Genomic DNA, 17,500 nt, shown 5'->3' with positions numbered 1-17,500 from the left:
AGAACAGTGAGCAGAAATTATTGCACCTTCACTCTCAGTTATAATCCATACATTCACGAGTGGATCGTTCATCCGCTGCGAATGTCGCACTTTAGCTGCAACAACGTACTTCCCGGAAATGATCTTTCCACCTACCGAAGCCACAAACCCTGACACAACTTGATTATAAGCTTCTAGACTCCTATAATTCTTGAACTGGTCGTTCGTGTAGTAGCTTGTCTGAAGAACTAGGTAACCAAATAAATCGGACTGTTCGATTGGTGGCAAACATTCCGGATTGAACTCCTCATATGGGATAATGAAAGGGTCAATACCTACAACCGAAATTTTCTTTAGGTATCGCAGCTTTACATGGCTTTCCAAGGCCGTGGCATACTCTGAAAGCACAGGAATCTTGCTGCTAAACTTCTTTATTTCTTCTTCCTCAATTTTCGGGGATAAATCCATACTACATCCGCAAAACAGCTCAAAAAACGCGAGAACTACCCAGAAAAGGCTTACATTTCCATATAATTTCACACTTCGAGGGGCACAAATATGGCGAACGTCCATATTTGGAAAGTACTGTGACGTCACGTGAAAACCGAGAATAATAACGTCTTGGAGTTTGGTGCCAATCAACACAGAAAACTTATTTCTCTCCACTTCTGGAAAAGACACATGGTGTAAAGAAATTGCTCAGCTGACCTTGTGAATCTGGTACGTTTTAGAGGAAATGTTACTTCCTTGACTTCCCAAACAAATTTCACATCAATCACATTTTCATTCTGGCTATTAACCAAACCTATCTTGAAATCTACTTTCATTACTACTTTTTTGGCATCAACACTGTGCATTGTGCACTGTCGTCAGTGAAAATTTACTGGGAGATCACTTTGTGCTTAACAACTCCACAAGGGACGGTCAATCATCGTGATGGCAGAGCAGAGATGTTCAGCTGAGGTATATTACAACTTGAACCCTTTTCTGACTGTTCGTTAACAGCTGGCTCAGTTAACTCCTTGGATGTCACAAGTGGGACTCTGAAGCAGACTTTGGCAATGGGACGTGCAGAGCTTGTTGTCAGGGGTTTTCTGTAGCAGGTGTATGTCAGAGGACGGTCGAAGGATGCGTGCATAGCGTGGAGAAACTGTGCGTGGACACATGCAGCGACATTTCTGCCCAACCTCCCACCTTATTGTTCGTACATTTTGTGTTTGCGTCTTTGGGACTGCTTTCACCGGAGCCTTGCTTTATTAAAATGAGACCAAAATATTGTTTAGTAAGCGGGAGGCAAATGTTTACTTCGCAGTTTGTGCCTTACAATGAGTTTGCCTGTATTAATTATACTGCATCAGAAAATGCACACCGAGCTTTACAATATTCCCAAGTTTGGTGATAATAGACGCAATATTAAGCGATATACAGCCCCTTAAAAACGTCAAAATTAAGAAAGAAATGTATGGCCATCCATTCAGACGCTGCATACGAATGACCAAACATTTCTTTGCATGTAAATTTTGACGTATTTAAATGGCTGTATCTCAGTCAAAATTAGCCTGATTAACACCAAACTTTGAGATTTTCAATTTCAAATGTCGGTTATCAACTAGATGAGAATCTGGGGTGCTGTATTTTTATTTGACAAACTTCTGTTAGTTTTAAGTCGGCTAGCTGCCATCTGCTTTGTCCTCTTACTGTTTTAGTCTACTGGTCAAAATACTAGTCTTCTTAATTTCATTGCCTTTTCTGATCTACTTTTGCTGGTAACTTATCTGTAGAATTACGGCTTGACCCTATCTTTGGGCCTCTTTTAGACGAAGTCGATCTCCTTTTGACGGAGCTACAGGAAATAGACCTCTTTTTGCCGCTAGAAGAGCTCTTACGAAATGTGCTCAAACTTATTCACATCGTATTAGACGTGCAAGGTCTCGACGAAACTTCTTGTTAACCACCGAATAGATCATTGGATTTGCAGACGAGTTCACGAGCATTAAGAGTTGGAAAAGTCGGCGAAGCTCTCCCATGTACTTGAGGCCCGTGAAGGTCTTACTTGGGTCTTTTGAGAAGATTTCCAACAACGTCATAATGACGTTAGGAGCCATGCAAATCGCAAAAATTACGACCACAGGGGTAAGCAATCTTAGAGCGCGACGATTTTGCCTAGTTCTGTGGTCTACGTCTTTTAGGGCAGTGTCTCTGGACCTTAAGTTTGCTAGTCTGTAACTATCGTTTCTACGAATATTATCTCGCAGCTTGTTTCGTATGCGAACGTAAGTAGAAGTTATAATGGCGAGGGGAAAGAAATAAAATGCCAGATTGTTAGCAGCATGGTACAACCTAAAGGAGATCAAGTTGGGCCAGGTGGCTTGGCAAATCCAGAGTCCCACCTTCGGAATGGGTTTCAGTTCCATGACGAAAAACAGTGGCATCACAACGATTATGAACGGCAGAAGCCATATAACAAGCAGAATGCGCTTCGCTTCTTGCACGTTCATCTGCGGTTTCATGCAATAAAAGAGAATTCTGTAGCGGTTAAAGCCAATGGCGGTGATGCAGCAAATACCAGCCCCGAAGAAAATGTCAAAGAAGGGTCGAATTACTTGACAGGCGAACTTACCAAAAGGCCACGAGAAAGAGAGCTCTATGCAGACAACATGAAGAGGATAATAAATGATTAGAATCCCTAAGTCCGCCAAGGCGAGATTTAGAATAAAGTGATTGCTGGCGATCTTTAAGTTTCGTTTCTTCGATGTAATGACACATACGATGATGTTTCCGCCAATTCCCACCAAGGTAACGAGGAGTTGCAAAGAAAGAACAACTATTGTTGTCGTAAAGCGATCTAGGGGTTCACCTCTGCTGAAAGAGGAGTTTGTAGAATTCTCATATGAGCCTGTGGAATTAGTGCTGTTTGTGGCCATAACTTTTTCTGCAAATCAACCTCAACTTGACAAGGAAATCTGCCTTGGTCGTCTAAATATATTTTACGGGATATTTATCTTTGCGTAGAGTCGATTTGATCAGTTCCTTAATGTTATTCAAATTAAGAGCCGACGCTTTTATAGCGCACAACCCAATATGGATTTACATACGTTTTAATTAATAACTCCCATAGTAGTGCAAATCAATTGCCTGCTGTCTACTGTTTTATGCCATGTGAATGACTAGCGTTACTCAAATTAATGGATATATTATATTACATTTACCGTTGTCGTGTCACGCGGCATCCTGTTAAGGACGGTGCCTACTAATTCTAAGGTATTTTTTCCCCGGTTTATGAAGGAAATGTAGATCTTCACAAGTGCTATTGAAATCCAAATTGGGGGATTGGGGGTAAACACGCACTTTTCAAAGATAATTCAAGAATAATATTTGTAAAAAGCTTTAAATTACAAAACAATGGATGGGGTTCTTTCTCAAATTGAAGCTTAATTACCTCTCGAAAATTCATGGTTATCCCCAATTTTCTTTTTGGTTTCAAAGAATACTTACTAAGATCTACTTTCTCCGGATAGTTTTAAACCGCGCAAAAATATCCCTGAATTAGTAAGTATAACCGATAGGAAACCCGATTATCTTGAGATGTGCAGAACGCATGCGAAATAACAATAGTAGGCACCGTCTTGTAGATAAAAAAAGATGCCCTTCAAAAAAAAGAACTTGTTAGAAAAAACTGCATTTTCTCGAAGGGGTCGGAAATGATCCACAATAAAAGCAACAAAATAAATAATCAACTTCATTTAGAAGCGACTTTATGTCATAGACCACTTACATTTTGAGGAATAGGTTACGCAAACAGGTTGGAGATACCATATTCAGAAATAGATTTCAAAGCAAGAGGGAAGGATAAAGTTTAATTTCTCGAAATTGACGTTTCAATCAGTTTTTTAGCCAGAACTGTTTTGCCTTATTGAAATAAGTTTTGATTAAAGAAATGATTGGGACACAAAAAGAGAATTTCAAAAAAAATTTACAATTTTCGAATGTTTCTTAAGATGACCAAAATAAATTATTCATGCAATTTATCCACGTTAAATGCGTCAGGAACATTACGAGCTTTTCAAAGCCGGAAGTAATTCTATTTAAATTTGTAAAAAACGTCAACAGACAAGAAAAACTTGACATTTTCACAAACGTTTTCCTGGTGGCACCTTTCCAACTGCTCTAATTATGCTTCAAAATGAGTACCTGGCGTAGAGGGACAGAGGACCTTACACGCAAAAGAAACCTACGCTTGCGTTTAATGCCACCATTAATTCAAAATTATGAAAACAACCTAAGTATGTCGTGCGTTTATTTACACGCAAATGGCAATGATACCTATTTGTTAAAATAAGTACATGCTGCACACGTAGGCTAAGAAGTTGTCTTGCCTTGTAAATACCCTTGGGGTTCTCTAAGGAAGGAAGTTCACCCTACAGCAACATTAGCAAGAAAGGTAGTCTTCTATGAAGTCATATATGTATATATATATATATATATATATATATATATATATAGCGCAAGTAGGGGGTTCCAGTTAGCTGCAGAGTGCTCGATACGTGAAGTAGAGCGAATATAACGTTTACAAGAAAGACAACTTCACAGCGTAGCGACTTCAAGTTTCATGTTTGGACAATCATCAGGCTACAGATCTTACATTTGCATTCTAACTCATTTAAAGACCATTCTAATACTCTAGGGGAGCGTGCTATTTTAAGTTCGACAAAAGGTATTTGTTCTTGTGTCTGCATTTAGAAATTAACTCGTTTCTTTTGTTCAGTAGGTGGCGCGTATCTGCTTTTATTATGTACAACTTTTCTGTAAGGCACAGGTCGCATCTCTTTGATCCACATTTGTATGGTACAAATGTGGATCAAAGAGATGCGGCCTGTGCCTATACGGTTACTTTTAAGGTTCCCCCGAACTTTTATGAGTTACCTCAACACGTTTGATACCGCTCTATGAATAAGACCGTCTGTTGAGAGTTTTCACAGGTGTTCACGGCACTTGAAAGTGCGGATTCCTTAGGGGTTCCGAGAAATAGAAAAAAATGCTATCTTACAATTGCCGTCCTTCAACTAAAAACAATTCTAGTGTCTTCTTTTACCTTGGAAGCTATCTTTCATCTGCTAAATTTTAAACGGAAAATATTTTTCCGAACACGTGTTCGGGGAAAACATCTGCCCGGACAAGCCTTTGCGCTGTCTTTTGGCAACACAATTCGATTCACCTTTCAAAGCATTACCAAAGCAGTTAAAAAAAGGAAAGATTAATTTTGAAAGGATTGAAGGAAACTATCTTTTTGTACTTTTTTCGCAAGCCTCTCACTCGAAAACTTTAATTTTCACACATATAAAACACAAAACTATCCATAGTATTAACCACAAACATGTCAAATGGAAACAAATGTCATACAGCATTAATAACATGAATAAGTTCAGCGTTGCTATAAAGACTCGCTCCAAATAATTGTTGAAACTTCTTGTGTATTCTCGCATGGAGAGTTCTGTTATTGAGGATGGGTTCTATTAGTAACCAAATCTTATAGTTGGCTTGAGTTTTCCATGTCACAGTTATATTTTAAACAATCGGTTTGGTAATGTTTTTCTATAAGGAGTTGCATCAAACTATAGAGAGGCATTAGATCAAGAGATCCATCTGGTAATGGCCGTCTCGTTTGCAGACTGAATCATTGATCCGCTTTAGTGTTCGTTGATGTTCTACCGATGTGGGCTTAGTTACATTTTTGGACTCAACTTTCCAAAACTCTTCCAACTTGTCATTTAGGTAAACATCTTGTCCACTGATAAGATTAATTTGAACACAAGCAGAGGCTTGCACAATTGGCATTTGCACCAAGAATGCTCCATCCAATACACGACTTAATGGCAACTGGCTCATTACGTTTGCCTCTTCGAACCTCAAGTGGTATGAAAACTTCTTGGAGGTTGGTGCCAATCAACACAGAAATCTTCTTTCTCCCCACATCCGGAGAGGGGTCAACTGTTGCAGCTTATAGGTATATCAGGAATTTGGAACCTTTTCTGACTGTACTGATTTACAGCTGGCTTAGTTAACTCCTTGGATGTCACATGCTGGACTCTGAAGCGGATTTTGGCAACGGGAGGAGTAGAGCTTGTTGTCAGGACACGGCGGTATTTTAGTTAACGAGGAAATATAACATCATGTTCGGAAAGATTACGGACCAAGGATCTCGGCCGAGGACCAAGTGCACCAAACTGTACCTTATAATTAATCAGATCGAGGAACGCCAGACAAAGTATATCTGGTCTAGTGTCTGGGCCGGGGTTTGGAAGAATATCACCGGAGCAGAGTAGTAGTTTAAAAGATCCTAGCCTCACCAGTTGCATGGTGATACAAGCTGATGGAGCGCCATACAATGGGACTGTGGACTTGTGATGTGTGAGAAGACCAAGATGGCGGTCATTAATGAAGATCGAAGGTGCAGCGTGGATCGCAAAAATGGGGTTTCTCGCAGTAGAGAAGTCTACCAGGAAGCCCGGTCGATTGTGAAAACCATACCATTGCTGAAAAACTTGGGAAACAAGCAGACAGCAGGCAAACAATAACATACGAGAGCATGTTAGGTCAGCGGTTAGGCGCATATTATATGCATGCATGTCAAGGCTTTGAGTAAGGGATTTCTTATTCCCTATTACGCCATTTTCTAGTATTTTGGCTTCTTCCTGCATTGGCAGAGAATCATATCGGTTCCATAACAAGGCTCGTGCGAATGACGAAAACAACACAGACGAAACCATTCAAAGATCATTTGTTTCATTGGATAAACGAAATGACTAGTGGCAAGCGATGATAAGCTTAATTGTTGGCCTTTGCATCGTGTTGAAAACAATTTTTTTATTGAAAAACTCCCGGTCCGTCCATATTTGCTCTGTTCTAAAGCGGTCAAACCGAGACACTACAGTGCATACCGACTCATATTTTCTCGACCAATTATGGTAAAATGGCGTAACAGTAGAATAATATCAATTTCCGTTGCACGAGTGCACAAGGGCGGTATATCATATAACAAGTTGTTATGAATGGTTCTGCGTCGATTTCACTGATGTTAACGAATGAGGGTTAAACCCAATGTTCCCCTGATAACTTTCTTAACTCTAGCTTTGACTTTCCCTGTAGCAGATCACTTATTATATCGCCCCTTATGGACTCGCGATAGCTTAAGTTGAAAAAGAATAAAGAATAAAGACCACAGTGCCATAATGATGCTCGCGAGGAAATGAGAGAATTCAGGGTTCTCGTTTGAGGCCGGACGTTTCGTCCGGTCGTTTACCATTCCATGTCCGGTACTTTGATGTCCATGATATTTAAGGGGTTTGTTTTATTTTTTATTATTATAATTATTTTTTTTGCTGAGGCCCCGTTCACACGCAATATCCTTTTTCGAAAGAAAAAGCAACTTTTTCTTTACAGATACGGATTCCGTCCACACCTATCCGATGAAAACAATCACTGAAAACGGAACTTTTCAAAAACGCTCTCCAGAGTGGACGCGAATTGTTTTTAAAACGGAGAAAAAATGTTGCGGTTTCATACGAATACGGATATGTGTGGACAGGCCTTACTTTTAATTAAAAGAGAATTTGGATGAACTCCAGCCTTGCCTGGAAAACTGATCCTTGGATTCAAAGTTTCTGGAAACAGCGTTTTTGAGTGTTCTATTTTAAAAGTTTCCTGGGGGAGCATACCCTAGACTCCCTTAGGTAGCTCACGCCTTTGGTGTGCAGCGCAAAAAGAGTCACGTCCGCTGCTTCAGAAAAAAGTTCGCTACTTTACAGGAAACCCTGAGAATTCTGAAGGAAAAATTAGGGTTAAGAAAAAAAAGAAGCCCGAGAATCAATTGATACGCAGGTAAGTCTTGAGCCGGCATGCGAGGTATATATTTGTAACTTGGCCGGAAAGGATTTCTCAATAGGAGTGATGTTTAGTTCTTCTGGACTGAAGTGTAAATAAAACGCGATGTTTCAAAGCTAATGGATGGTGTAATTACCTGTAGACCATGATATGGAATCCATTAATTTAATTGGCCGAACTTCGGAAGGCTAAAAAAGTAGGAAATACAAGTCCTATAATAGACTATTTTTCACAAAATAGCAAACGGGGGACCAAGGCAAACTTTTCAAAAATGGCCCATTTTTTGGTCCAACTTTCGGAAGGCTAAAACAGTAGGAAATACAAGTCTTATAATAGCCTAATTAGTATGGATCGAAAGCGTAACTATCTCACACTTGTACTACGCAACAAACTGCATAAAAGAGACCTATTAGGCGAGAAATAACATTTTTTCCAAAAGTATCAAAAATGGCCATTCTTCGCAAAATAGCAAAAGGGGGACCAAGGCAAAATCTTCGACATTGACTGATTGTTTGGCCAACCTTCGGAAGGCTAAAAAATAGGAAATACAAGTCATATAACAGCCTAATTAGTATGCATCGAAAGCTTAACTATCGTACATTTGTACCATGCAAAACACCGCATCAAAAAACACGTATTAGGCAAGAAATAACCGTTTTTTTTAAAGTATCGAAAATGGCGCTTTTTCGCAAAATAGCAAATGGGGAACCCAGAAAAAAATTTCAAAAATGGCCCACTTTTTGGTCGAACTTCGGAAGGCTAAAAAAGTAGGAAATACAAGTTCTGTAAAAGCCTAATTAGTATGGACCGAAAGGTTAACTATCGTAGATTTGTGCTATGCAAAAAACCCCATGAAAAAATATCTATTAGGCAAGAAACAACCGTTTTTTTTAAAGTATGGAAAATGGCCATTTTTGGCAAACTAGCAAAGGGAGGACCAAGAAAAAATTTTCAAAAATGGCCCATTTTTTGGTCCAACTTTCGGCAGGCTAAAACAGTCGGAAATATACAAGTCCTATAATAGCCTAATTAGTATGGATCGAAAGCCTATTAAACTATCTCACACTTGTACTACGCAAGAAACCGCATAAAGACCTATTAGGCGAGAAATAACATTTTTTCCAAAAGTATCGAAAATGGCCATTCTTCGCAAAATAGCAAAAGGGGGAACCAAGACAAAGTTTTCGACAAAGGCCCATTTTTTGGTCGAACTTCGGAAGGCTAAAAAAGAAGGAAATACAGGTCCTATAACAGCCTAATTAGTATGGATCGAAAGCTTAACTATCGTAGATTTGTGCTATGCAAAACACCGCATCAAAAAACACCTATTAGGCGAGAAATAACACTGTTTCGAAAAGTATCGAAAATGGCCATTTTCGCAAAATAGCAAAGGGAGGACCAAGACAAAACCAAATGGCCAATTTTTTGGTCGAACTTCGGAAGCTAAAAACGTAGGAAATACAAGTCCTATATATAATAACCTAATTTGTATGGATCGAAAGGTTAACTATCGTAGATTTGTGCTATGCAAAAAATGGCCCATTTTTTGGTCGAATTTCGGAACGCTAAAAAGGTACGAAATACAAGTCCTATAATAAGCTAATTAGTATGGATCAAAAGTCTAACTATCGTAGATTTGTACTATGCAAAAAACCGCATAAAAAAACTAAAAAAGTAGGAAATACAAGTCCTATAATAGTCTAATTAGTATGGATCGAAAGCTTAAGTATGGTAAATTTGTACTATGGAAAAACGGTGCTTTCAGAAACATGTCCGCTAGTTTACAAACCTTTTGAAAACCCTGCACCTATATACCTTCCCTCAAGCTCTGTCTTACGCATCTCAACACATCTTCAGTTAACGTTTCGTATCATCTTATCGGTTTTTGCTTTCATACATTTTTTTTTACATTTAGTTCCAACATTACAACATGTGTAAGGGAACAAAGAAGTGTACTATGCATTTACCGATACTCGAAATCGGACCCTCCAGATCAACAGTTCAACGGTGTCTTCACCACTACACTACTATATGTGTCCATCTCCGCCAAAATTCAAACTTAATCAATATAATATTTAAACCGGTGAATAACCGAATTGAATGTTTGCTCAACGAATTGAATGTTTGCTCAACAGATTGAATGTTTAAATTGCCGAATTGAAAGTTTGAATTGAGGAATTGAATGTTTGAATTTAATAATTGCGAGTTGATTCGAAACTGCAAGGTACAAAAATTTGGTTTTATCAACTGAGTTGATAATGTAAATTGGCCACCGTACAGAGATTCTAAAAGCTGACGTTTCGAGCGTTAGCCCTTCGTCAGAGCGAATCGAGGAATTGTGGGTTACGTATAGTTTTTATAGTAGAGTAGGAGCTATGCTATTGGTGGTAACATGGCCATGGCAACGTGAAAAATAGGAAAATATTAGTTAAATGAAAAGCGTTTGTTAATACCGTGAGGATTAAGGGTGCCGATTTGGAAGATGAATTTTTGCTCCAGATTCTTGCGGCTTTCCGTCGTACCTAGATGTAGGGAAAGGCCGCAGATAGCCGTGTGCTTTTTGGAGTGGTTAGGGAGATTAAAATGACGAGCGACTGGCTTAGATGCATCTTTGTCATTCTTCTCAACAACAAGTCGCGAAGGTGTTTGCGGATACGGTCGCCTAGTCGTCTACTCCAAGATAGTAAGAATGCTTGAATTAAAGGTCTGGATTTAAGAACAACAAGTTTGAATCTTGGCGGGGATGGATACCCATACAAGATTTCTGTTACATTTTCATTATGTATGGGTGTTTCTTTTTGGAATGTCACAGAGCCATAGTGAGCTTTAATTGAATTTTTCAAACTGTACACCTTGTATTCCTTATTTTTTTATTCCGCGATATGTTTTGCCTATTAAATTGGACCAGCTTGCTTTTGCAGGCGCAATGGGAATTATTATAATTAATTTTACTATTACAATTATTATTCAAGTCTTAGATCAGTGATCACTCATTTCCGAAGGCCGTTAATTAATAAGTAATCATTGATTCTGCTCTCAAAATTGATCTTTGCTTTTCAATTCCATTTTTATCTCTGGGGCTTACAAGTCAATCAAATAGGAGGGCAAGCAAGGTATTGACAAATTGCATTTCACTCAGCTTCTGTCAATTAAAAGTCCGTAAAAGGGCGCACGACAAGCATTCTGCTGCAGTGACCAGTTCCAGTTTCATTAGTTCATAACAGTCTCCTTTTGCAGTCACATCTAGTACCCAGTTGTGATTCCTCTCCCATCACCTCCTTTCTGCTGAAAAAAGCAAGTTAAGGTAAAATGCTTTCTGGTGCCTTAAACATCAAGCTGCAACTCGAGGTACAAGCTTTTTTGCTAAAATGCTTGTCGCACGTGTGGCACAATTATTTTTCCTATTTTAACCAATGATATTCTTGTTTTGTGGCTTTGTCTTTGCCGTCGTCGTCTTCGTCGTTTAACTCCCTATTAGACGGATGGAAGGACTAAGACGGTAGAAATCCAAAAAGACCACTGCAAAAAATCTGGGGAGCTGTTGCGTGTGAATCCGCAGTTGATAATAAAGCCGGTGATACACGGTTCAACATTTGTTGATCAACAAATGTTGCAGCTGCTGTTGTTGAACAGTGTGTCATGCCAATATGCCATTCAACACGTTGAACGTTGTTGAACTTTGTTGAAAGAAAACAGAGACCAGCTCTCTTCTTCGTAAAAGAGGGAAACATGATATATGGCAATGCAAAGACTGACTGAGTGTTCATTTCGCGGTTTTAGGTCTTCTTAGATCTTCAATGCAATACCATGCAAATGCATTCCTCCCTTTGCTGGCTTTTTTTTTTTTTATTGCTGACTTAAAATTCTCGTCGCGTACGCCTCCTTCAATAGTTGTTTAATTTATTAAATGAATTTACTTTCATTAACATGAAAAAGCAAGCACGAGATTTGCATTTATGGTGAACTCCAGCTGCTGTTGATAAAGCATTGTCATTTACGCTCAGATTAAATTCATTTAGGTAGACAAACAAAAAATTGCATTATTTGAAAATAACTTTATTCACCAGAGTATTGTCGCTTTTTTATTTGGAAGTTTCAACATAATACTTGGTATATTTGAACACGGTTTTTTCATTAAAAAAAAATAAATATCCATTCGTTACTCGATTAAAGGCCGCTGTGTAAAAGTAACAAGACGCCTACAAGGGCGTATCCGTGGAATGCGCAAACAGCTAACACAAATTGTCCAGTTACAGTGAACTTCAAGTACAGGTAGACTTCGGAAAATGGCGAAAGATTACTAGAAAGATACATCTGTAAAATAACTTAAAGTTTTTTGTTGTAAAAACTCATTACTAATATTACTAAATTTGCAAATGCAAACAACGAAGCCCTATTAGCAGGTTATGAGGATACGGGATCTTTTATTTATTTATTTTTTGGAAGAAGACTTAATTCAAATCCTACAGTTTTACTTGCTTCGTTAACTCCTTTCATCCAAAAATTACAGGATCAGCCTTAAATCATCTGAAAAACTTATTACAAATCACAGTTCAACAACTTATCATCCTGGGCCAGTTGTTCAGAAACTGGGTTTTAAAACGAGTTTCAACCGCTGCTCGCAGATGCTGTTCAGGGGTAATAGTCAGAAAAACTTTACATTAGAAGAAGTCAATCTTGAAAAACAAAAATAAGCAAAGGAAACTGTGAACAAAAAGTTGAAAACATGAAACAAAAGGGGGATAGAATTGACGAGATACGGGATATTTTTTAAAGTAAGAACGCATTGCGTGTGGCAGTGCAGTAACTTGACAGTGTTTTTTTCCATAACTGTCAACTGAGCGGCGTTTTGTTTTTTCCAGGAGATTCAAGTCCTTGCACAATATGTAGCTCTAATAGTACACGACATTGTTTGGTATCCAGGCCCGTAGCCAGGATTTTTTACGGGTGGGTGCGATCAGTTGATTATACGGACCAACGAGCGCCGGAGGCGCTCTTTACTAGGGGGGTCCGGGGGCATGCCCCCCCCCGGAAATTTTAAAATTAAGTTGTCTGAGACTGCATTTCGTGCGTTTTGAAGGTCAGTATGATAGCAATATAGGTCGCTAAAAGCGAACCTAAAAACGTGGATATTTGTCAAATTTTGAACTTCAAAATTGATTTTTTGTGGCAAAGAGAATGCTTTACGTATGTATTTTACAATGTAGAGAATAACAATGCCAATGTCACTATTTAAAAATAACAAAAATAGAAATAAAGTTGTAAATCGGTATTGTTTGTACTACGCAATCAGCGAATTAGAACAGAACAAAGAGAACGACACTATTATTTTTTTGTAGGAGTTATTTTGTTAACAAAAAAGTGGACCTCAGCAGTCTGCGGGGGGGGGGGGGGGGGCGGGCGCACCCCTCGCACCCCCCCCTCCCTACGGGCCTGGTATCGTAAATCATTACGGTGCCATGGTAGACATCTTTGCTATATACCCCCTAAGAAGACATGTGGTTCAGTAAAATACTAAGCCCAGAACGATTGAAGAAAATAACAGGAAATCGAGAAACACTTGGCTTCAAAGCCGATATGTTGATCATTTACAACTTCTTTTTCACCACAAGCTTAAGCGTGTACTCTGAGCTTCTGACATCTTTCCAAGACCAATGTTACTAAAAATTTTTTCCCCTTTCCAGCGGGGTTAGTATCTGGATGGGGGACGTTAAAATATGCGACTTTTGCTGTCAGGAACATACGCCCAAAAATTCTATTTTAACGCTCAAAAATGCGAACAAAGCAAGGTACAGATTTTGCTAGCCTGCTTTATGCAAAACAAATATTGACGAAAAAGTAAATAAATATTAATATGTAGTTTTTAAGGAGAGCAGAAGGAACTTTTAGGAAGTGTCGATCGAGAATAAAACAATTTGCCATCAGCGAAAAACATTTCGGGAGATTTTTGTTACGTTCCATCAGAGTTCAATTTTCCTATCGTACTTTTGGTCATACAAGTAAAATCGCAAAATCGGAAGTGACATCGATTTTAGCGGCCGCCTGTGATAAAGTTATACCTTGGGTGTTTACTGACAACTCACGAAACAAAGGATACATCTGTGACAAAATGACGGCATAACACCTGGTTTTTGTTAGTGCGTTTTTTTTTCTTTCAAGTGTTATAAAGTTCGACAAGATCTATGTGCGAATTTAACATAAAGATCACAATCGTTGATGCTAGTCCAAGTGTCAGCTGAAGTTAAGCTCCTCCGAATGAGGTTAGTACTTGGATGGGGGACGGCTGCGAAGTCCCCGTGACGGCGATAGCTAAACTTGATTTCATTTTTTATCTTGTTTGGCCGTTCAAAGCTATTTTCTTATTTTCTTTCTACGTCAAAACGGCGAACAAACTGGTTCCCAAGAAATATTGGAGTACGTATTCGTTCTATGCAAAATGCTTCTAATGAAGTATTCGTTGTATGCAAAATAATAATGTTCACAGTGGAACACACAAGTACGAAGCAAGATCTAGAAATAACGTAGAAAATTCTCCTTACCTTTAAAGCTTGCCTTTCTCAAAGAAAAAGCATCTATCCACTTTATCGAATAGTTTAATACTGAAACAATCATGGCGGGCGGAAAGATTCTATTATAAATGTTTTTTTTCACTAAGCCTACGGAAATGTGTCACGGTGGCCGAGTGGTATAACGCGCTAGCAGAGGAAAATCGTGATGGCTTGGGAAGTATAGGAGTTCTCCTCGGGACAGAGAATTTTGGAAATACCGTAGGGAATATAAATCAGTCCACCCGATCGGAGATTAATTCAATATCCGTGGGGTATGCACATTTGTGACTACCAACAAAAAAAAGATTCCAGCCCGGTTTTAAGACGTGGATGCCTTCGGCATTCCACGTAAAAATATCAAAATGCTGCATCGACGTTTTTTCCTGATTTTCTCTAATGAAGTGCATGGTTTGTCACAAGGAGCGTCGGCTAAGGGCCCCGGCGGGAAAATGGCTTCAACGTCTGTTCGATTTTATTAAACAACAAAGTTAACTTTGCTTCAAAAACCATTCAACATTCTTTTGTTATCGCGAATGTTGAATGAAATTGAAGCCGTTTTCGGCGATTTCGCCCTCCTTCAACATTGTTGCATATGCGCTTGCGCTTGTTGTCACCTGCCTTTGTTGGCAAATTGATTAAATAAAATAAATAAAAGAAATTCAGTTCCTGGAAAGTTGCACTAGTTTTCAGAAGTTAGACAAACCGACATAATGACGAAAAAGACCAATAAATCTGAACTTGCAATTTTAAATGAAGTTTTCAATTCGTTACCGTCGAGTCGTAGATCTTAATCTCCGTGATGCCACTACAAGAACGCAATAATGGCCGGGTATTTTGCAGTGGTCCCCCCGAAAAATCGCCTTTTCTTTAATTCTGTGATTTCTTTTTTACAAAAAATATTTAATTAATTAAATGTGACAGATGAGGCTGAGTTTCATGTGAAGACCTACGGCAGGTCGGCTAATCATAATCACATTTTGACACTGTGATGACGAATATCGTTGTCGACAAGAGTACAGACAACGCTGAACCACGTTCGACTTGTTAATCATAATCAAACCGGCAAGTACCGTAAATCTACAGAACTCGCTTGCAAGTAAACAAAGAGAAAATTGCGGTGCGAGTCCTAAAGAATCATTATACCTTTAGACAAATGTCTGGCACTCAATTCAACCATGTCTCATAGCGCGCTTTTTCCTTAGACTCACCGATTATTTGCGCAGTTGTTAAAGTTTTCCTTTCCCAAAAGGTTATCTTTTCTCACTAGATAGACTAAGCCAAAAATTACTACTGTCAGTTTCGCATAGCTCTTACATATCCGGCGTTTCATCTCAAAAACGCAACTCTGTTTTGGCAAACTTTTATTTTGGGGTGTTTTAAATTTAGCACTGAGTTGTCATTCCATAGAGGAGGCCATGTGTGTAGTACAAATTTGCCCATATTAATTTGTCGTTTGGGTGGCTTTGGAAGTTATGATAGTCATGAGGAAATGAATCTTTTGTTCGCATCAGAAAAAACCTCAGCAACTGACAAATAAGCCCTTGGGTAGGGACTGACCGGAGGGGAATAAATCAAGTAGCCTTGAGTTTCCTTCTACAACGTTCAATGCTCGTAAGATTTGTTGAAACACCCATGCCCGTTTTCCCCCTCCTTCAATATTGGTTTTCACAACTACTAGCAGTTGCCGAAAAATTCTCAAGCAACATTAAATTCGGGAGAGAGAGGGAAACGGGATAAGCTGCGATCTTGTAACACGATGATTCTAGACGATGTTTCTACTGCATTAACTCGTTAAGTGTTCCAACTAAATTTAGAAAATAATAAGGATAGTACGCGCACTCTCATTGGACAGGTCAATAGCTGTGTTTAGATGAGAGTATGGAAACACTGCTGTGACATCGCACGAATTTTGATTGGTTATGTGTTGTCAGACGCGCGTTTTGATTGGCTGGTAGGAAATATGAGCGTGTATCAAGAAAATCTCTTTCAAATCAAGAATTTTCCTTCAATTGTTCGTTTCATTTGTCGAATTGTCTTTGAGAATTATTTTATAAAAGCAATAGGGGACTTTTTTCCGTGTTTCCATGGCCTCATATAAACACTCGAGAAGTTGGGAGAATTCTCGACAGTTATGCAAACCCTCGACTGCGTCTCGGGTTTGCATAACTGTCTCGAATTCCCCCAACTCCCACTTGTGTTTAGATGAGGCTATGGAAACACGGAATACGTCCTCTATTGCTTAAGTGTCCGGTATTGTTATATGAAACAACGCTTTTGTCATGTCATTCATTAAAGTACTTTCAGAGCTCTAAAATCAGACAGAGTGCGCTATATTGCGTTCTGAGCTGCTGCAAAAGTTAGCAGCTGCCATGAAATAGACTGGACAAAGCATACAATATTTTCCATTTGAACGATTGAAGTCATTATTATTAATAAAATAACGTTATTTTGTTATCCAGCGACAATTACAGTGTGCGGTTTTTCCGCCGGTTTTGGTGTCTGTTTCGGTTTGCCGAAGTTTCCGTCTTTTGCCATTTGATTTTCGGTTTTGGACGAAAATACAAGCAGGTTTCTTGATTTGGTAAATCGAATTTTTGGATCTTGGTTCCTCATCAGCATTGATAACTTTTACCGTGAAAGTCAGTATTTACTATCCGTGGCGTGATGGCAAATTTCGCTCCTATATAGCGTCTAGCCTGCATTGCAATCTAGAGCCGCTATTTACTGGGTTGCCATATGGCAATCCAGTCATAATCTGAGTTTAATTTCTCCGTTTTATTTTTATTCTTTTTTTTCATATCGAGAAAATGGAAAAGTTGCGTAATGGGGTCTTTTCTGTCACTACCCTGCTAAGTATTGTCTTTGTGCGTAGATCTTTGGAAGGTTTCAGGGGATAGCAGAAAGGCGTAGATTTTATCCAGTGGATACAGTACAAGCAATGGCGGCGAAGCCGATGTAGTGCAAATGTTGTTTTATTGATCTTTAAACAAAGTATATCCTCATGGAGCTCAAGAATGGAACGTCAATTCGAGAAACAACATAACCTTTGAAAAAGGAATATCTGGTATCTTAAAAGTGACGAATAGTGGACT

At 38.9% G+C, this 17,500-nt stretch overlaps 2 protein-coding genes across 2 annotated transcripts in view; both read right to left on the bottom strand.

The window, feature by feature from the left end:
• Positions 1-521, bottom strand: part of LOC138019780 (uncharacterized) — a 2,858-nt gene extending 2,337 nt beyond the window's left edge. The window contains exon 1 of the mRNA XM_068866669.1: positions 1-521. This exon is cut by the window's left edge and continues 2,337 nt beyond it. Coding sequence (XP_068722770.1) covers positions 1-447 — 447 coding nt within the window. The 5' untranslated portion in view covers positions 448-521.
• LOC138019269 (uncharacterized protein YfbL-like) overlaps positions 1-17,500 on the bottom strand; it is a 90,605-nt gene that overhangs the window by 22,550 nt on the left and 50,555 nt on the right. The window lies entirely within an intron of this gene.

Source organism: Montipora capricornis, chromosome 10, assembly GCF_036669925.1.
Source record: "Montipora capricornis isolate CH-2021 chromosome 10, ASM3666992v2, whole genome shotgun sequence".
In the NCBI taxonomy this organism is placed as follows: domain Eukaryota; kingdom Metazoa; phylum Cnidaria; class Anthozoa; order Scleractinia; family Acroporidae; genus Montipora; species Montipora capricornis.
Note: the sequence above shows the minus strand (reverse complement) of the source record. Positions and strands in the feature narration are given on the sequence as shown.